Source organism: Natrix helvetica (assembly GCF_964273705.1).
Source record: "Natrix helvetica genome assembly, chromosome: 3".
NCBI classification, from domain to species: Eukaryota; Metazoa; Chordata; class Lepidosauria; order Squamata; family Natricidae; genus Natrix; species Natrix helvetica.
In genome coordinates, this window is record NC_138549.1 from 30,586,733 (window position 1) to 30,608,993 (window position 22,261).

At 39.1% G+C, this 22,261-nt stretch overlaps 1 protein-coding gene across 1 annotated transcript in view; it reads right to left on the reverse strand.

Annotated features, from left to right (window-relative positions):
- The window catches only part of TUBGCP3 (tubulin gamma complex component 3), a 76,622-nt gene that overhangs the window by 32,888 nt on the left and 21,473 nt on the right, over window positions 1-22,261 (reverse strand). Inside the window, exons 6-10 of the mRNA XM_081946426.1 lie at window positions 19,890-20,062; window positions 6,096-6,214; window positions 5,332-5,457; window positions 2,116-2,184; window positions 1,102-1,234 (exon numbers count right to left, since the gene is read on the reverse strand). Of these exons, the coding sequence (XP_081802552.1) occupies window positions 1,102-1,234; window positions 2,116-2,184; window positions 5,332-5,457; window positions 6,096-6,214; window positions 19,890-20,062 (620 nt within the window). The remainder of the gene's footprint in view (window positions 1-1,101; window positions 1,235-2,115; window positions 2,185-5,331; window positions 5,458-6,095; window positions 6,215-19,889; window positions 20,063-22,261) is intronic.

Genomic DNA, 22,261 nt, shown 5'->3' on the forward strand with positions numbered 1-22,261 from the left:
AAAAAGGTTTTAGCCTTCCTGTGGAGTTGATTTCTTTGTTTCTCAACCTAGTGGGACAAGAGTCATCAATACCAGGTATTCCTCGTCTCCAGAATTTGAGATCTTAGCAGAAGGCATTTCATGAGGCCAGTTATTGTTTCACTGGAAACAGTCAAAGAGACAAGGTGTAATGGTTGTCAGGCAGGTACCTATACAAGTGACTGTTACCTAGCAAGTCAAACCTACAGTACATCCACATACAAACACACCTGTATTTAAGAGGTTTAGTCTCCTTGTAATTATGCCTGTGGGCTCAAAGAAAAAGGATCAGCATGAGTGATTCAGGTTTTTTTTTTTTTAAGATGAAAGTCTAAGAGAATTAGTGAAAGATACAGCCTGGGGGACAGAAGGGAAAGGGGGACATTATTGAAACCTTTAAATACATTAAGAGTGTGAATAAGGTTCTGGAAGCAGTATTTCCAATATTAAGCAAACATCAAGAAAAAGGGGGCATAATGTCAAACTGACAGGAGGTAAGTTCAAAAGTAATCTTAGAAAGTATTACTTCACAGAACGTACAGTGGGAGCTTAGAACTAGTCTCCTGTGAGGCAGTGGGTCAATCATCTGTAACTGAGTTTAAACATGCTTTGGATAAACACATGTCTATCATCCAACAAAAATTTTAAAAATTTAAAAGTTTAAAACGTTCAAAGGGCAAACTCAATGGACCACTAGGTCTTTTTCTACCCTGTTTTCTGTGTCTGTTTCTATACAAGGGACATAAGAAGTTCAGTATGTGACTATCTGGATCAGACTGCTTTTGGGAAATGTCACAGATTAGGAATGATCACTGAAGAAAAGGGAAAGTATAGTGAATGATGGTAGCATAAAATACATTTTGCTCTATTTCCCTTTGTTTATTTCATGCCCTTCATTTAAATTACTATTCCTTACTCCCTTTCTGCCTTCCATACAATGTTGCTTACCCCAAAAGCAATAGTGTGATGTGTTTGTATGTAATACTGTAGTCCTGGCAAATCATCTAACTGGAAGTTTGTGAGGTATCAGTATCATTTTAACATTCATTTTTACTTTATGTGCAATTGAAAGTATTGTATTACCATGACAATGATCAACTAGAGCTGCAAGAGTTTTCAATCTTATTTTAGGATCATACGTCCAGACTAGTAGACGGCGAAGGGTTAAACTGCTTTCAATCCCCAAATTGACACCTTGATCATCTTCTACCTGCAACTGAAAAAAAAAATCAAGAGATTAGAAGTTTTATACCAACATTCTATGCATACCAACTCTGAAATACATTGCACTAAATTTAAATGGGACTTAATCCCTGTTAGCAAGATAAAGTTACGTCCTCAAACCTTCCACAATCAACAATGAACATGTCTTGTTTATTTTAATTTGATTTTTTAATCTCAATTTGACCCTTGCATTTATATATTCTTGATTGTTCACTGTCTGACTGGAGGTTTGTGTGGAAAATGTATGCGTGTAAAAACATGCTTAGAATAACACATTAGAGAATCATCAGAACTGGCCTTTTTGAAAATATATAAAAGAAAACTTGTGTTTATTAAATAAATCAGAAAGCACATATACGGGAAATTGTAGATAATAAGAAATAAAATTTAAAACCCCAAATGTTACAACAATTTGCTATAAAATAGTTGCTCAACAACGTTGGAAAATGTAATAATTTTTTTTTAAAAAAATGTTTCTGTAAAAATAGCAACAGTCTTAATTTAATTCTATACATATTTCATCTTATATACATACAAGAAAGATTATAAAGTGGAATTATTTGTTTAATAGCTCAGAGATAATATTCTAACAGAACTGACCATGCACAACAAAGTGCATGAAAATAGATACTGGGAAATTAGCAGAATTATAGTATTTTTCTTGCAATTCTTAGGCAACACATTTTAACAACTATTTATAAATCTATAATAGAGACTATAGCTCTCTAGAGATCAATGCACTACAACTCCTCTCAGCATGCTGATCATTAACCAAACTGGCAAGAGTTGCTGGGAACTGATGTCTCAATTCCTCTTAGCATGTAACAACCCATTCCTGATGCACAATTGTCAAATTGTGTGGATTTTATTTACCTGTGAGTGTAAAACAGACAATAATCTGTAGTATTCTTTAAGTTCTTGGTTTAAGGCAGCACAAAAACTCTAAAAGAGAAAAGGAATCAAAACAATTGTTATACTTCAATTACATTACGGAGTGGTCTAAAGGATTGTATTCTGTTGACTCAAAATATGTTTGAGGAAGTAAAGTACCTTGATCTCTTTCTGTCAGATTTCACACCTGTATGTCAAAGGAAATGGCACCATTCAATTCTAAATGACTTTCAATGCAACCTGGACAGAAGGAGTACAATAACCAACCTAGGTGATCTTTTCAGTTGGGATAGAAGGAATTAACTGTCCCCAAGAGGTTGGGGTTGATAATTTCATTGGTTGGGTTGGGTTTGTGCAACACATGTTGGGGGTGTTAGGTAGATACTCTAATGAAAAAGTGACCTCCAATTTGGGACTGAGCTTCTGGCTTACCAACCTCATCCTAAAGAACAGGTAGCTAGATTGCTGGTGCCATTGACCTTAAAAGTGCAGACAGCGAGTCGCAGATCTATTTGCAATAAATCCGTCATCATCTATGATTTAATAATGAATGAGGCAATGGTGAAATATTGCCATATCAGTTATCAGATTCTTCAGAATCAGCATCATGACCGTTGAGTCTCTTTTGAGAGAGGGGCGGTCTAGAAATCCAATAAAGTTAAGTTAAAGTTAAGTTAAGTGTTAGGACTGACTCTGATAGTGATAGAAAACTTGACTATGACCAAGCAACTGTGCAGGGATATTGTGATGGGAGGGCCCATATGATGCTGTTGAATGGGAACTTTCAATGGTTTGGGTTATAACAATGATATTATATTGTACAATGTCATTTCCGGCTATTGGGGAGATGCTGTTGACCCCCTTAACCAGGGCCTAGAGACTGACAGTGTCTGGTTGGGAGAAAATAGACTGAAATAGATCTCTGGCAATGTAGAGAGGAAGGAAGATGGATTTTTTTAAGTGCATTTTTATGTGAGCCACCAAGAGTAGCTTTTGATTGCAGTAGCTACAAATATATTTTTTAAAAAACCTGACTCAAAGCTATTGAAATGGGTACAAGCTATAATGTAATAACTGAATAACAAAATGTTTACACGCTATGTTCTTCATAAAACAGTGCAATGATCCAGTGAATTCGTTCAGGGATTATGAATACTAAAATGAACCTTTTAAAAAGTTAAGACAATGTCTGTCTCTAGAACCGTGATGGCGAACCTATGGCACATGTGCCACAGGTGGCAAGCAGACCCCTCAGTGTTGGAACTCCAGCCATTGCCCCAGCCCAGCTCCACCGTGCATGAATATGCACCTCCCAAAGGCCAGCTGGTCTTTGGGTGTCTGCTGCGCATGCGCAGGGATTGGGGCACATATGCTGGGGTCACTCGCATTGCATTTTGGGGGTTTTGGTGCATGGCGCCCCCCCTCTTTTGGGCCTGGAAAGCCTCCTGCACCAACCTGGAAGCCAAAAATAGGCCGGGGACGTGCGTAAATGCATGGGGGCACACGTGTATGCACGGGGGGGGGGGGCGCACATACACGGGGATGCTCAGATTGCATTTTGGGGCTTCACAAAAAAGGTTAGCCATCACTGCCCTAGAAGGTACCCAGAGCCCTTATTGAGAAACATCAGACAAGCATAAATAGCAACTGATCTGCATAAAAGAAAAGAAGAAGCTAAAACAGCAAATTGACTTAAAAATCAATTTACCAAATGTTAAAATCAGGTTAAATAAGGAGTTTGCAGGAGTGACCTGGAGGGAAAACTTTAAACTCATTAAATTTTCGCTTGTAATTTTTTTAAAGCCAGATACCAGAAAAAATATTGCAATTTAAATATTTGATCTAAATGTCAAGTTGTAGTCTTTGGAAGATTGGAAGATGGAGAGGTAGAGAGAAACGGCAGTCCATGTGCTACAACAAAGTGGAAACAAAGTGCGCAAATCATTCTCCTTGACATTTCTCCTTTCCTCATCTCTGCTGTATTGCCAGAAAGATCTAGCAGCACATCCAACTTCATATGTTACCATAGAAGCAAAGGAAAGGAAAGCTGCCTTAGGAAATCACTTGCATTTCATTTTTCCACATATCTAAGTAAAAGACAAACCAATATCAGCTTTTTCTATTCCATCCTGCCCAAAATATGTACAAATGATCCGTAAGATTAAATTACAGTTAAGGTTTAATTGGTTAAAGGAAGGGTACAGTCCAGTTATATAGAAAAGGCCCTTGGCAAATCAAAGAGACCGTGAGATTTGAACATAAACAATAGTTCACTGATTTGTTTTTCTTTTTTTGCAGGGAGGACAGACACTGGAAGTGGAGACCATGGGACATTGCAACTATCGTAATTGTAAGCCAACTGTCAAGCAGTCAAATTGTGATCACATGACCATGGGGATGTTATGACAGTTGCAACAAGAATCCCTTTTAATTCCCCCTTGTTTAGTCCCCATAACTTGAAACAACTGTAACTTCAAATAGCTCAATGAGGATTAAACTGTACTGTCCTTTTATGGTGCACCTTCACTTATAAAAGGCAGAAAATTATGTTAAAAGAAAGGAGCAATTTACTGTTTTATGGTCTAAATCAGCCTTCCCCTTCTGGTTTTTGCTGAGAATTATGAAATGAAACCACTGCTTTAAAGGGGAAAGCCTGAGTTAAACCAATATGTCAGATTTTAGGAGGAATGATAATATAGAGATGGACACACGTATTTGCCAAAAGATAGTAATAACACTACTAATGGTATTAAGGCTGATTATTGATAAAGTATTCTTCTTTGAAGCAGGGCCTTTTCAACCGAACTGGAGTTGTGTGTTCAAGTGTTGGTCCTGCAGTAAGACCCAGCTGCCTGAAGAGTCCCCCAAATATAATAGGGTGCTTTCTTCTCTTGCAGGTGGGGCACAGAAGGAATCAATCTTTTGACAACTCTCCTTCTACTAGGCGGTCTTGATTACTAAACTGGATATCAGAAATGCCATAGCTCAATCCACAGATGCTTCACCACTACCCGTGTGCTGAAGGGATGTGCCAATTCAGATATTCATGGAGGGATCATGTATCCAAGTAAACCATCCTTGACTCCTCGGGCTCCCCTGGATTTTTCTAGTTGACAGTTTTTATAAGTAAGTAACGAGTGGCAGGGTTTTTTGTCTCCCAGCAGAAATCATCAAAGAACTTTCATTTTACTCACATACCTGACCCACCAATCCAAATGCACGGTCCATGCTCCTCTGGTCGGTATATTTTCTTATTTTATTATGCAGCCATCCCAACTCAGCAAGCCGGCTTGTGGTGTCTCTGAGAGACTTACAAAGATTTGCCTAAAGGGTCAAGGTACAAATGCTAAGTAAACAAGATACAAAACGTTTGTCACCAAGCACAATATGGGCTACTCAATCTAGATACCAGTATCGGGGGGAGGGGGGGGAGAGAAGTGGTGTTTGTTTTAATCTACCCCATCATATTATAATGTTTATAGCAATTCACATTTAGTGCATTTACAATGACTTGCAATTGGGCAAATTACTTGAAGAACTTGCTCCCGTATAAACCTAAATGTAGTTAATGTTGATTACAGGAAACTTTTCTACAAGGTCAGCCAACTGGAAATTTAGTGGACAGCAACTAAAAAAAGGCCATTTCTATCTTTGCTTCTACATTTAGATGCCACATTTGTATTCCAAGGTCAGGTAATACTACTTCTGAGATTGAATTTTGTTACTCTTTTAAAAATATCTGTATATTTAATGCATGTCTGATATTTAACTATTGTTTTATGGTCTTTTTGTTTTATTATTAACCACCTTGGATATCAACAATGTAAAAAAATTGACAGAGAATGCTTTTTTTAAAAAAAAATGGTAAAATGAATAATGCATTACAATCTATGCACATACTGTAGGCATATTCAAGTTTCATCTCCCCCATCTACACTACGTCTAATAAGTTAACACAGTACCTTTGCATCTACTTTGTAACAATTTTCTGAATTAAACATCTTAATGATTTTGCCATCTATTCCCTGGAAAACATATAAAATGTCTCTCACAAGATATGCCTCAGTTATTTCAACAGATCCTGTAAAAACAAAAAAGAGATCAAGACAGTTCAAATATTTGTTTAAATATTGTTCATTTTTCTTTCATAACAAAACAGTATGTTAGCATCCACAGACTAATTTCAGTTTGATTATACTGTGGTGCTATCACTATTTTAATAATCTATGACATATATTAAATTGTAAAAACACTAAATACCAATATACATGAACATATATCTGTTACAAAATAAATGAAATTCAGAAAATACTAAGCTTCCCCCACCATTTCTTTCATCATCCACCCATCTCACATTTAATTCTGGAAAACTGTACTCAGTAAATCATCATATTCTTTAAAAGAAAATCTAGATTATTACTGAATGTTTCAAATTCCAAATATCTACAGTATAGATTTAAAAATTAAAGAACACTAAGGCTTGTATTTTTTCCTATAGTCCACTACACACTTATTATTTATAATATTCATAAAATCCATCTGCTGTCTTAATAAATATTCTTTAATTGGGAATATGAATGTTTTCAGAAGCAGTTACAAAAAATAATGGCAGGGTATATCCGTTTCTTCAATTACATTTGCAAGCTAGAAAACGAGCCTCACCCACCACCCAGGCCGTTACAACACAAAACAACACCGGATACACAGCCAGCACCAATCAGCACCAATCTACCAATCATGATACAGCCACACATCCAATCAATCCACTTACTGAAACAAAGCCAGAACTCCACACACACACCCCAAATTTATAGAAAGAGGGCAGCTCCGACCACGCTTTAAGCCCAAAACACCAGCACGAGTCTTTTCCCATATAAGATTGAGGTTGTCTTGGCAACATTTCGGCAAGGTCTCACTAGCCATCTTCAGGCTGGGTGTTATAAAATTTATGAGGCGTTAGATAAATCTGAACACAAACCCAAACTCTGGCTTAGATATGTTAATGACACTTTCGTGATTTGGCCACATGGGAAAGAAAAACTGGACAACTTCCTCACACATCTCAACAGCGTACACCCCAAAATACAATTCACTATGGAAATAGAAGCAAACAACCGAGTTCCCTTTCTGGACGTCCTAATCTACAAAAAAACCAATGGCTCCCTAGGACACACCATCTACCGGAAAAAACCACACACCAACCGCTAGTTAAACGCACAATCCCATCACCACTCTGCACAGATCAACTCTGTAGCCAAGACCCTCATCTCTAGAACCAAACGCTTAGCCGACAAAGACCACCTGAAAACTGAATTATAAACTCTCACAAACATATTAATCTCCAACGGATTCCAAAGAAAAACAATTACCAACCTAATCCAAAGGGAGACTCTCCCCAAAAACCGAGACACAGAATAGGACAATGGCATCGCCCTCCTCCCTTACATCAAAGGCGCCACAGATAAAATCAGCAAATTCTCCACAAACACAACATCAAGACAGCCTTCACCACTGACCAAAAAATAGCCAACATCTTAAGAAACCCCAAAGACAAAATCCAGCTAGAAAACCAAGGAATCTACGAAATACCATGCAAAATCTGCTCTGCAACACACATAGGACAAACGAACAGGAGAATAAATACATGCATCGCAGAACACAAGAACGCAGTAAGAAAAAAACTTCCTTCCTTTTCCAGCACCTTAAAGCTACAGGACATGAAATTAATCTTGAAGGAACCAGGTTAATCTCCAAAACTGAACATTTCAACAAGAGAATAATTATGGAAGCTATCGAAATAGAGAAACACCCCCACAACATGAATGACGATACCTCCCACCTACCAGACATCTGGAAACCAGCACTAATCAACCTACGAGCCCCACCCACCACCCAGGCCATTACAACACGAAACAACAATGGACACACAGCCAGCACCAATCAGCACCAATCTACCAAACATGATACAACCACACAACCACTCATTCCACTTACTGAAACAACGCCAGCACTCCACACACACACCCCACCAAGATTTATAGAAAGATGGCAGCTCCAACCACGCTTTAAGCCCAAAACCCAGCCTGAAGATGGGGAGTGAGACCTCGCCGAAACGTTGCCAAGACAATCTCAATCTTACACGGGAAAAGATCCGAATACAACAAGACCAGAATATATGTATGACATAGTATAAACATAGAAAATTAAGACAATGGTATGGCTTTTTTCTATATTTGTATAACACTGCTCCAATGCTTTATCCACATCACGGAATTCAAGGCATCAAATGGAAATATTGTCTAAAGAATAAAGCAATTCTATTATACTTTTGAACCATAAAGTCAGCAAGAGAAGCCAACAAAATAATAAGTTCAAAACAGTTTCTCCTGAAAGTTACTAAGCATATAAAGCACTCTATAAAGTTATTTACATCAAGCATTAAACAACCAACTTCCCCTCAATTTTTATTTAATTGACTGGGTTAACATAAGAATGACATGATTTATTAAATGATTTGTTTCATATACTTTTCACATTTGCTTACTTCATTCATTCATTCAATTAATTAATTAATTCTTTAATTCATAGGATGACTCTGGGTAGCTTATAACGTTAAAAGAATAAAATTATATAAAGCATGTATATAATATGAATAAAATATTATAAAAATAGATTATCAAATCTAAATAAAAGATGGGACAGAAGGAAGAGGATGAGCAGGGAGAGAGGTGGGATCTGTCATTAAGCTATCAATCACCTCTATTGTGAAGCTCCCCCACTAGAACCCCAAGCCAACTGGCAGAGCCAGTTCTTTAGGCTGTTGCAGAAGGTCAGGAAGGTTCGAGCCACCCTCACTCCAGGGGACAAGATGTCCTAAAGGGCAGGAGTGACGGCAGAGAAGTCAGCCGGAATACCCTGGTCAATGAGGCCATCAGCATGACTCCTCTGCTGGCACAGGTGGGACGGGCCAATCCCACTGGGATGAGACATTCCCTCAAGTAATCTGGACCCGTGTCGTAATGTTTTGCAATTAATTTGGACAAATTCAAGCTTATCTGATACCTAGCAAAATCCAGCTGCTGGATAGTACATAGTTGTTGACTCCATTCCTAAACTTATAGTCTGAGTCATGAATTAGGCACCACATACTTTTAACATAAGCAATTTATTACAACCACATTTTTAAAATGATGCAAGCACACACAAAGCTTAGGATGTTAACCTTCAACACAACTCCTGAGAAGGGCGTCTACCTTGCCCACTCATTTCTTTCAGAAACATACAAAGACTAGGAGGAGGCAAGATTAAGAGAAAGCTAATTAATGACATCATCAAATGATATCCTTAGAAGGAAGAATCACTATTTTACTGAAAATTATAAATACAGGTTTTCAAACAATGAAAGAAATCCTACAAAGGAGGGGGGGGGGATTAAGAATAATATAAACCCTTTCCTAGCTAGTCTTGAAAGTGGTTATTATGAAGAGTTGTTTCTATTTTAGAACCAACCTTACTGTGTCAGTGTCATTTTGTGCATGTTCTGCAAGCATTCCTCCCCTGCTGATAGGTGTATATACACTATATTGCCAAAAGTATTCACTCACCTACCTTTACTCGCATATGAACTTACTGTGACATCCCATTCCTAATCCATAGGGTTCAATATGACGTTGGTCTACCCTTTGCAGCTATAACAGCTTCAACTCCTCTGGGAAGACTGTCCACAAGGTTCAGGAGTGTGTTTATGGAAATTTTTGACCATTCTTCCAGAAGCGCATTTGTGAGGTCACACACTGATGTTGGAAGGGTTTACGTGGCCTACCACTTCATGGCTGTGTTGCTGTCATTCCCAAACACTTCCACGTTCTTATGATACAGCTGATAGTTGACTGTGGAATATTTAGGAGCGAGGAAATTTCACGACTGGATTTGTTGCACAGGTGGCATCCTATCACAGTTCCACGCTGGCATTCACTGAGCTCCTGAGAGCGACCCATTCTTTCACAAATGTTTGTAAAAACAGTCTATATGCCTAGGTACTTGATTTTATACACCTGTGGCCATAGAAGTGATTGGAACACCTGATTCTAATTATTTGGATGGGTGAGCGAATACTTTTGGCAATATAGTGTATACTAGCATATTTAGCTATTATTCTATAGCCGTGATAGTGAACCTGTGGCACCAGGCGTGCGAGAAGTAGCCAACACGGAGCCATGTTGCCTGGCACACACGGCAGCACCCATTCCTCTTCTGGGTTTCTGGCGCACATGCGCATGCGACAATCAGCTGGCCTTCCTGCATGCGGCAGTGCTGGAAGCCAGTAGAGCTGGTCTTGTTTTCCAGTGTAAGCATGCGCACTGGCCAGCTGATTGTCACACATACATGTGCGCCACTAACCGGAAGACTAGATGGCGCTCATTTTCTGGTGCACGCATGCCCCCTGGGCAGCTCCAATTCCTGGATGTGGCTCCGACGAGCACAAATGCACATGTTCCCTTTTCGGCACTCAGTGCTGAAAAGATTCGCCATCACTGTTCTATAGAATCTACACTTTGGTCCTATACAACTCTCAGGGGAATGTTGACTTTTCCTGAATTAGTAGTTTCTTGCTTTATCACAATCTAGTTCTGGAAATGTTACTATGAAAAGCAATTTCTCACAATACAAGGCTCCCTTGGCTGTACAAAATTATAGCTCCATGTCTCCTTGAAACATAGTCCATGAGCTTTCAAATGTGCAGCTTACATCATAAAAGGTGTATGCTCCCAATGAAAAATACACTGTTTATATCACAACAGGTAATCCTCACATTTAACTGCCACTTGAAGTTATAGACCTCCCCCCCAAAGGTACTTATGATTGTTTCAAAGTTATAGTTGCTGCAGCACCCCCAAGATCATTTGCCCTTATCACTAACTGCAGGGAGGGTGGAGCAGTAGCCCCCAGCTCTGTTCCCCCATTCAGCCTTGGGCCTGCTTCTCACCCACCCGTTATCCATTGCATGCTTACCCTTTGAAAATCTCCAGACCTTATTTGGGGAAAGGGGAGTAGGCCCTTAGCCGCAGCTGCCAGTTTCAATGTGTCTACAATTCCTCGTGGTTGCACCAAAATGGCAGCCATTTCTGGGAGGGCACTGTGTAGCCAAGGGGACAAATTGCTCCATTTTGCTTCCCTAACCTCCGGAGCTCCAGAAAACTTTAAAAGTGAAGTGCACAATGGGTGCCCAGGGCGGGGGAGGGGTTGGGAGGAGGCACAAAGCCTGCTGGAATCCAGTGTGGGGAAAAAGACCAGCGGGTACCCATTTGAGGGTTAAAGTAGGCCCAAGGGCTGTGGGGATCCAATAGATGAGAACTGAGCATAGGAGCAATGGGTTAGAACAGCAATGGCGAATCTTTTTTGGCTCGCGTGCCATAAGTGGGGGGAGTGCAGTGGGGTCGTGTGCAGGTGTGCCGCAACCATAATGCAATGCGCCCCCCCCAGTGCACATGCGCCCACTACAGGCATGACCCCCCCCCATTTTTGCATGCTTTTTTCACCCTCCCCAGGCTCCAGAGGCTCTATAGGAGCATGGGGAGGGCGAAAACAGCCTCCTCCGCCCCCCGGAAGCCCTCTGGAGGCTTCAGGGACCTTCAAGAGGCTTCCCTGAAGCCTCCGGAGCAGTCAAAACGACCCTCCGAGCAAACAGGAAGTCCTTTCCCGAACCTTCGGTTTGCCCATAGAGCCGTTTTTTTTGCGCTCCGGAGGCTTCAGGAAAGCTCATGAAGCCTCCGGAGGGCCTCCAGGGGGGGCAGGGAGGCTCTTTTCACCCTCCCTGGGCTCCTATAAAGCCTCTGGAGCCTGGGGAGGGCAAAAAATGACTTTAAAAAAGGGTGATCTCAGCTGGTCAGCGCGTGCATGCACGCTGACCAGCTGACAGGGCAGCGCCTTGCGTGCCCTGACAAATGGCTCCACGTGCCACCTGTGGCACACGTGCCACAGGTTCACCATCACTGGGATAGAGTATGCCGATGGTAGGTGGACTTGGGCCTGCGCTATGCCTCCTAAGACCTCCCCCACCTAAGACACTCTTAGCTCCACATCAGAGATAACAGAGGATGGAGGTCATTAAATGAAGCCATCTCGCTTAATGTCTATTGCTGCTTGCAATGGGCAGGCACCATTACAAGCATAGGTTGAGGATTACCTGTACCTTCCAATATAATTATACCATTGTAATAACTTATTCTTTCTTTCATTTAAATCCAAAGTGGGCTTATTGTGCTGTAATAAGTTAAGTAAGGGGTTGATTATATATTACTTCAGACAGTCTTCTGCAAGGAACTGTATCTCTTAATGTATTTTTAAAGTATTTCTTTTTCAGACTACAGTCCTGTTCCCTAGCTGGGGATGAGTAAAGCAATATCAATCTGGCTTCTTTTACTGTTAACAGTGTAAATCAGAATTCAATACCCACATTCATTTGTCTAAGGCAGTTTTTCCAACTGCCTTTCAAAATAGTTCTGGACTGGAATGTAATTTCCCAACATAGTTTTCCCACCCCCATCTTACAAAAATCTATTTTTTTCCCTGTAAATTTTTGTCCTCAGAAGTATTTGTCATTGAAGATTAAGATCGATATAGAAGGTTATGCATGTTTTATTATATTTTAGCTTTCAGTGAGAGTGCTGTACTCAGTCCGCTTGTTTATTTATTATTTACTTATTTGCAATATTTGTTGACTGCCCCAATTGCTGGATTCTCAAAGGAGAATCAACAGAACGGTGTATGTTTAAAATGGATCAAAACTCACATACCAAAGTGGACGTCCACAATGAAGTCCAATGGCATAGTGGAATAAAAATATTTTAACGATCACATGAAATGCAAGGAGACAGAATGTGGCATCTATGTCCAGGGAAAGCATACTGCAGAACATGGGGGTCACTACAGAGAAAGGTGGCTGTCAGAGTCAGATATCTCATATCTCCCATGGAGATGAGACCCGTATCAGATCTTAAGATATAGATTGGACTGCAAAATCCATTTTGGAAAGGCGGTGTGTTTACCTCACACATCCTCGCGACCAATCCGCTCTCACAGGGAGGGACTCCTCCAGGTGCCATCCGCCAAGCAGTGCCAGCGGGCGGCGCCTAGGAGTAGAGCCTTCTCTGTGATGGGCCCAACCCTCTGGAATGACCTCCCCCCCGATATTAGAACTACTAACGACCTCCGCTCCTTCCGACAGAAGCTTAAGACCCACCTGTTCCAATTAGCTGGCTTGACTGATGTATAGTCCCATCTTTAACCTCCCGGCAAACATCTTACTGTGTAATTTTTAAGGGGAATTTTAATTATATTTGTATTTTAATTTAAATTTGGTACAGCACATTCTACCTCCTCAGTTTATATGTTTATATGTTTATATGCTTATATATTTATGCACATTTATATTTTGTATCTACATGGTTTTTAATATGTCTGTACACCGCCCCGAGTCCTGTTTAGGAAAGGGCGCGGGTTATAAATAAAAGTTTACTTACTTACTTACTTACATAAGCTGATGTTACAATGTATAGGGCTTTAGCATTTATTATCTTCATTTTGAATTGGCACCAGAAATTGCCAGTGCAGCAACCTCAAAACCTCAGTCTGGCTTGCTGCAGTCTAGATCAATTGTATCTTCCTGTATCATTTCCAAAACCTGGACAATGTACAGTGCATTTCCACAGTCCGACCACATGGTGATCCAAGTCGAAGTTGTTTCCATATAGGATTCCAACTGCTGCACTATAGGGCTGAGCAAAGGACCCTTTCAAGTCATGTTCATATCCAAGAGGACCCCCAGTTGTGAGCCTACACCTATTCCTTTGGGGGGAATGTAATCCTAGATAAAGTAACTATTGGGATCAATTGTACTGATTGTCCCAATGCTTATTGGTAAAAAGGTATTGATAGAATTTCATCTGAGTTTGTTTCACTCCATCCAGATTTTTAACTTCCAAATTTAGATAGTCTCGGTTTATGACCATTCATTTAGTGACAGTTTGAGGGTTACAGCAGCATTGAAAAAAGTGACATGGTCAGTTTTCACTCTTACTATTGCAGCATCCCCATGGTCATGTGATCAAAATTTGGGTGCCTGGCAACTGGTGTGTATTTATGACAGTTGCATTGTCCCAAGGTGATGCAATCACCATTTGTAACTTCCCAGCTGGTTTCTAACAAGCAAAGTCAATGGGAGAAGACACATTCACTTCACAACCATAAGATTCATTTAACAATTGCAATGATTCTCTTAGCAACTGTGGCAAAAAGGTCATAAAATGTGGTGCAACTTATTTAATAACTGTCCTACTTAGCAACTGGAATTTGAGGACTACCTATACCAGTTCAAGTTTTCGATTGAAGGCTCAGACTGATGTGGAAATGTGTAATTGAATGTAATCAAAATAATATCTCCGTGGGGCTTCACACTTCAGCACGTTATTAAAGCCCCAGCATGTGGCTCATCAGGGCTCGTCTCCGTTGTGCCCACCACTGGTCAACTAAGCTGAACTGCTTCTGCTGCTGGGGAACACTGGAGCCTTCACTGCCGAGCAGCTGATTGGCGGTTGGATTGGCCTCGTGGAATACGGCGAGCGGTGACGGAGGCAAACAGCAATCCCCGCCGTCTAGAGCAGCTGATCGGCAGTATTCCGGGAGGTCAATCCAACCACCAATCAGCTCAGCAGCGAAGGCTCCAGTGTTCCCCAGCACCAGCAGTAGCAGTTCAGCTCAGTTGATCAGTGGTGGGTGCAAAGGAGAGGAGCCCTGACAAGACACGTGCTGGGAATGCGATAACGTGCTGAAGCTGACCAGGCTGTTTACCGTTTGCTGCAAGGATGCTAGCGAGATGAATACCAGATGGATGCTGGGAGGCAGAGGCAGATTTTTTTTCTTGTTTTCCTCCTCTAAAGCTAATGTGCGTCGTATGATCCAGTGCCTCTTTTTTTATATATATAAAATTTTTATTTTCAAACAAACACAAACACACAACACATATAACATAAAAGCCTCTTCAACTACATACAGTGTGTCGATTGGTTACAAGGTCTTTCTGAGTCCCTTCCATAGTCATCACTTGAATTTTATCAAAATTCACATATTGTCAATGAAGATATCTTTGTATACATTGCTATTATGCGTTCTTTATTTGATTATCACTATTGTCTCTCCATTTTAGATAAAGTTTTCTAAATATATAACCATTAATATTATGATTCATTATATCATCTTCAATATATCCAATAATAAAGTTATTTTTTTATCCTATTCTAAGTCATTCTATTATTTTAGCATTGATAACATTCTCTAATAATTTTCAATTCCATGTTTTTTCCCATTATTAATATCATCAATCTAATATATATGTATACAAATTGTAATAATTATTAAACATCCATTAAGCCTAGCTATTATTACATCCTTTCAACACAAGGCATATTAAATTTGAAGTACATTTATATTATGACACTTTATTACATCATCCTGAAATCATCCAATGATATTACATCTTTATATTCTATTCTATATAGAATTGTTTATCTTTTATAAAAAGGCTTTTCAACATCATCTCCATAATCCTCACTTACAGTATTGTATAAAATTTCATATTATCAATCTAGTATATATAAATGCTTTGTTATCATTATTAATCATTTATTTGTAGCTATTATTACGTTGTACATAGCACTCAAAATTTAACTACATTTAACTAAAATTTATTGTGACATTTCATTTCATTTCATTATCCTGTATCCTTCCAGAAATAGTGTAGTCCAATATCTCTTGCCATTTGTAAAGTCTGTATTCTAAGTGTTTTCTTGGTAAGTCTTATGTGGACTTCTCTTAAGAACTTGTTCATTGCATGACTTATAAGGATTCGAAACCCGCAATCTGCTCCTTTTATCAGCTTAACTTTTGTTATCATTAGTGCTTCTGCCGAGATTACTCTCATTATTTCTGCCAAATTTTCTCTCCTTTCTTCATCTATGTTCTGACATCTGAAATAAAGTTCCGGTTCATCAATCTCTCCTTTCCATATTTCACACTTGTCATTTCCCTCCACTCTGAGTTTGCTGTCAGTGTCAACAATTTTCTTATCACTTTCATATGTCTCTGTTATTTTTTCAGCTCTGTCCTCAAACTTCATCACTGTCCCCATACTTTCTGTATTTTGATCTATAATTTCAAGTCTCTTTTCAATTCTCTCTGTGATTATTAAAACTTTTTGAATTTCTAAGAAAATTCTTTGCAAAGTTAGTGCCTTTTCTTCTTCACATTGTGCCATTTTTCAGGTTATAAACACTGCCAAAACATCCAAGACTTTTTAGGTTTCAAACAAATTCAGTGGAGTTTTCAAATCAAAGCTTTCTCTTTCCTTCAAAGGAATATCTGTATAAACAAAACTTTTTCCATTGACCTTTTCAGTAAACAAAGCTTATAGCTTTATCAGATATTGCCAAGCCTCAAGCCACTAGATGGCAGTGTTACATCTTTTCCATCTGTTTTTGCCTCTCTGTAAAACTCCAAGCTCCGAAAGAGGGGGAAAATGTTTAAAAATTAGGCTCCGTCCAAGTCTTACAAGAGAAAAAACTTTTAATCCACGAATATAAAAAAATGGAAAAAGTATGGAGGAAGAAGGAAAAAAAGAGACCAGTCCAGTTTAAAAGTAAGAGGCATTTGTAAAAAGTCCATCCATAAAAAAACAAAGTTAAGGTAGAAAAGATAACACAATAGTTTTAAACCAGGGTTAATTTGCCGCTTATTTTCTTCTGTCTTCAATTTTATTTTAAACTCCAAGTCTTTTGGGGTTTCCCTTCTCTAATAATAAAAAATTTTCTCACCGTTTCGACTCACTGTCTTTCCTGTACTGCTTCTGTTTCAGGGGCTTGTCCCAAACTTCTGGAGCCATTTTGGCTGCTTCTCTTATAGCTGGCAAAAAGAACTTTCTCCTGGATCAATCAGGGACTTTGCGATGTCCCTGAGATCAGCAGGACATGCTCTTCTCCTTCAGAACAGTTTAGGTCCAAAAGGACCGTCCAGGAACAGAGATATTGACAGCAATCCTGGAGCCCCAAGATTGCATGTTGTGTCATTACGACGTCAAGCCCCACTTCCCGAAAAGTGCCTCTTATAGTGCAAAAAATATGGGTAGTTCCATTAGTGCCAGCGCTTTACAAGAACATACACCAACTCCTCATTTAGTGACCAAGTTCTGCAAATTTGGTTGAGTGCTTGCCATCCATTCAAATGAAGTTCTCTCATACAGCTAGGCCAATGTTACCCTCGCTGCAGGGCATTGTCAGGCACTTGAAATTTGGTTGTAAATGTGCACAGTGGTAAGAAACTGAACTTTTTATTATGTCATTGTATTTCAGAATGGCCACTAACTGAGGAAGTTGCTAAATGAGAAGTGGGTGTATACAATTAGAATAAGGAATACAAAAGGGTAGAAAGAAAACTTGAAGTTCTTGAACATGAAGTGTACCAAACTAGATGTTTTAGGAATGAGTGAACATAGGTGAACCTGGATTGTCCATTGGAAAATCACTGATATTCAGGATATGAATCTCTATGTAAGAATAGTGAGAGAAATAGCACATGAAAAAAGTTTTCTTAAAGGTAAAGAGATCTGAGATGAGATCACTAATATTTATACATAGTTAATATCTTATTCAATATAAAATGGATAATGAAGACAACAAGAAAGAAAGCTGATTTACTTTTGCTTCTCAAATTACAATAAGGGACCTAGTTTTCTTTTGAATTTCTTTTGAATTTTTTTTTAAAGAAATAAATTACTGAAAAAATTAACTTGGAATTTCAACATATAGAAAGGGAACAGCAAAGGAATGTGTATTGTCCATACTATGCAATATGCATTTATATTATAAATATAAATTTGCAGGATTGGAAAAGATGTCAGCAGGAATCACAATTGGAAATTAAAATACAAGCAATTGAAGATACACAGATGACATGACTTTGTTAGCTGAAAATAAAGATGATTTATGAGAAATATTTATGAAAGGAAAAATGGAATGTACTATAAAACTTGCCTATTAAGAAGTTTACAAAGTTAGTATCAACTTACATATTGATAAGTCAGAGGACTGGAGGATAATGAGACAATGAGAAACTTCACCTCACATTCCTCCTCCGCTTCACTATTTTTTTGATATCAATTATAATAGACTGGCAGACAGTTTTACTAATCTTCCTATCAGTTGGAATTCCAGAAGACCAAAAGAGCTACATTCAGAGCTGTGTTCAGACAAATTATAATGTCACTTATGCAATTTAAAATATGGCTAACGTTTCTATTCCAGGTAACCATCTACATTTGCTGAAGCCTGTCAAGTAATGTTTTTTTTTTTTTTTTGTTATCTAGAGGAAAAATCTGTTTGTAGGATCTATACAGGCTGTATGGACAGACCCACTTGGAAGACTTGATACCGAAGGCTCAACTTCCAGGGAAACATTAATTATATCAACGTATTTTTCTGCTGGTTTAAGAAAGGAAGAATGCACATTAACAGAGCCATGATGATTCAGTATCTGGAGACTATGGGGTCAAGATGGAAAGGAGCAGATTCACTCTCAATCCTAGCACAACCAAGTGGCAAATGAATTTCAAGGCCTATTAAATTCAAAGACTTCTATATTTAGTTCTGACTAGGTAGCCCTCTGAGCCATGTCTGCCATCTGATTTTCAAGCAGAAGTCGAGTCTAGGAAGCTCCCAGATTGCGCATCAAGATTTGTTGCGCAATCTGGGAGCTTCCTAGACTCATGACTCCTGCTTGAAAATCAGATGGCAGACATGGCTCAGAGGGCATTTGAAGTACTACTGGACATATTGCTGAACCTATTAATGGACTGGGAGACCAGACACACAGTCGCTCATGCCTTAGTCACCCTTGTCTGGATTACTGCAATTCATTCTACTTGGCTGCCCTTCAAGATTCCCTGGAAGCTACAACTGGTCCAGGATGCAGTGGCACAAACAGCTGCAGATGCACCTCAATACACCCATGTAACATTGTTACTTTGAGAGCTTGGAGGCCATCAGTGGGCTTGGAGGTACAATTCAAGGTGCAATACCTTAAATATCACTTTTAAAGCTCTTCGTGGCACAAACTCTGAGTTTTGTGGGACTACCATTCTCTGATTATCTCTAAGTAAAATCCCACAAACTCATATGTTTCAGAGCTTATCTTTTAAGCAATGTCCTCTCATGGAACCCAGCATTCATGCCTTCTCTTTCACTGTACTTGCCCTTTAGAATAGTAATCCCACCCAAGATCCAGATGGTTCCAATCCCACCAGGTTTTTCCATAGACATTGGATCAGGAAGAGTGTGAACCCATCTGGTTTGACTTTTCTGATTGTGAATCCGCCTCTTGCACACTCTGTATTATGTTTTCTTGCATCTTATTATTATTTTCATTTTAGTATTATAATTATATATGGAGTCATTTCAAGAGGGCAGCAGTACTTTTAACTACCTAGCATTTTTCCATACAGCCGCCAGGAGCAAACACAATTCAGTGGCACCTAAGCAATTAATAAACATACTAGAACTTATTTCCAAATAATTATATTTTTAAAACTTTATACCAAAGTTTTTAATATGGACAAAATAATAAAGCCCCCAATTTGATAACTGATTTAGGCTCTTTCAACTTTGAAAGTTTACACACACTGCAAAGTCAGTGAAATATGTTTCTCTTACCACTTATGTCACCCTCCCGCCTTGATCGTGGCTGATTACGTGAAACTGTGGTTGAAAGGCCTTTTGAGGTAGAATTCTGTAACGTAGGCTGGCCTGCACTTAACGTCCAAGCAAGCCGCGTTCCCAGTTGTTGTCGGAGACAATCTCCTACTCCCGCACGTTGATAGGATTGTCTAAGAAAAGAAACCCTAGGTATTAATATAATAATGATAAAAAAGCAATAAAATACACAAAATGTTCCAAATATTTTTGCTTTTCCATGACTGTCCAATGACGGTCCAGCCAAGCCTAATTCAAGCTTTGCAGACAGAAAATAGATAAAAATAAATAAATATACAAATACATACAAAATACCATCACTATAAAAGCAAAGGATTTATCATGTGTTTCCGTCATATATAACTCCTAGCTGTTTAGCTCTATAGTATGAGGAAATGCCAAACTTCTTGAATGTTCAGCAGACATCTTCTCTAGTATATTAAATACAATACAGGAGAAACATATTCTCATCCCTTCAGTTGTTTGCTGCCAAAAAAGTTATATACTGTAACAAAACAATGTCCTTTAAGGGAGCATTTTAGAGACTGATATTTCAAATGCCTTGTGAGAGAAAGTGTCTTCCACATATCGAATTACTAAATTTAGACCTGCCAATGCGAGGTTCAAAGCTTTGTTTCAATGATTACTTGACTTTTTTATATGACTATATGGTTTTTATTTGTAAGCCACCAAAAGTCATTTATGGGCACTGCAGAAATTTGATAAATAAAAAATAATAAAATAATTTCTAGTAGATCTCCTCTAAAATTTTAGTAAATTAAGAAAGCCTATTCTTAGCAATGGAAATGTCTCTTATCCAAAAGTTTGTATATGGTGCAGGTGAGAAATAGTCACTATACCTGGGACACTTGACTCTTGTTAGCTATATTCAAGGGCAGGTTGCTAAGCTATCACGGGGAACAGACTGAAAAATTCTCAGGTTCTCAGACTAAGCAATCAGCTAAGTACAAGTAGTCCTCATTTATCAACCACAATTGGGACCAGCAGCATGGTTGTTAGGTGAAGTGGTTGCTAAGTGAACTTGTGATTGTGCTTATGATCTTACTTCAGCTTTTATTTGCTTTAGAGACAAGAGAGTCATAAAGGCAAGGTCTGCTTGCAAATTATTTTTCAACAGTAATTGCAGTTGTTAAGCGACTCAGAAACTAAATGAGAACTATCTATAATTACCACACCACTTACCATAATAAGTAATGTATTAAATATATCAAACTGAAGAGATTTATCAACAAAATACTGCAATTTTTTGTCTTTTTCTAAATCCTGCTCTTAGGCTCTGAAATTTACAATGAATTCAACAATAAGCCTCATGAAGGGCAACAAATATATTTTAAGATAATATACTGAAACACAAGATTTTTGTACATTACTACTATGGAATCATTCTAAGCACTTAACAATATAGACTGCATATTAAAATAATTCCTGAAATCTTCATACACAGTCACAGCAATTTGAAATAGAGCAAAAACAACAACAACACCCATCCCCTAATCTGAAGTAATTAATAATAAATTCTTCTTCTAGAGGAGGGCTGTCAAACTTGCGGCTCGCGGACCAGATGTTGGCCACGCCAATGCCTGATTTAGTGAAGGGGATAAAATTTGCGATATTTCACGTGACGACACAAGTTCGAGACCCCTGCTCTAGAGCTTAAGAGGTACCTCAATAGACTAATAGACTACATTCAGGTAAGTCCTCAACTTATGATTGTTCCCCTATCGATATTTTGAAATAACAATGGGTTCAGAAAGGGTACATCTGTTCCGAAATGTCACACAGACACCCCCCAGTCGGGTGAACTTGATCTGGGGCTTGACAATCTGTTCACATTTCAGTCTGCTTGCCAAATGCCCTGCGACCCTGAGATGACTATTTGCAATCTTGCTGGCTTCTCCAGAAAGTCAATGAGGAAGTCAGCAAGAAAGGTTGCTGCCGCTGCCAACAGCCCGATTGCTGTTCCTGCAACCCGTTGAATGATTTCAACTCTCCTTCATCCGCAGAGCTGAAATTCTTCAGCTGGCAGCTCTTTCAGCCAGCTTCCAGAGATGAGAGGGTGCTGAGAGCTGAAATCTAAGCAGGATTTTCTTCCCCAGAGCAGAGAGACAGAGCAGTAAGGTAAGGAGTACAAGGTGCTCAGGCATGTGGGGGAGGCTCTGGGAGGTCCAGTACAGTTACAAGTGCTCAGCGCTGAAAGTTCCTGCTTGAATTTCAGCCAGGAGGAATTTCAGCCCGTGAGCAGGAAGGCAGTGCAAAAAGGTTAGGAGTGCAGGGTGCCTTGGGATGGGGTGGGGAGGTCAATGCAGGCTGGG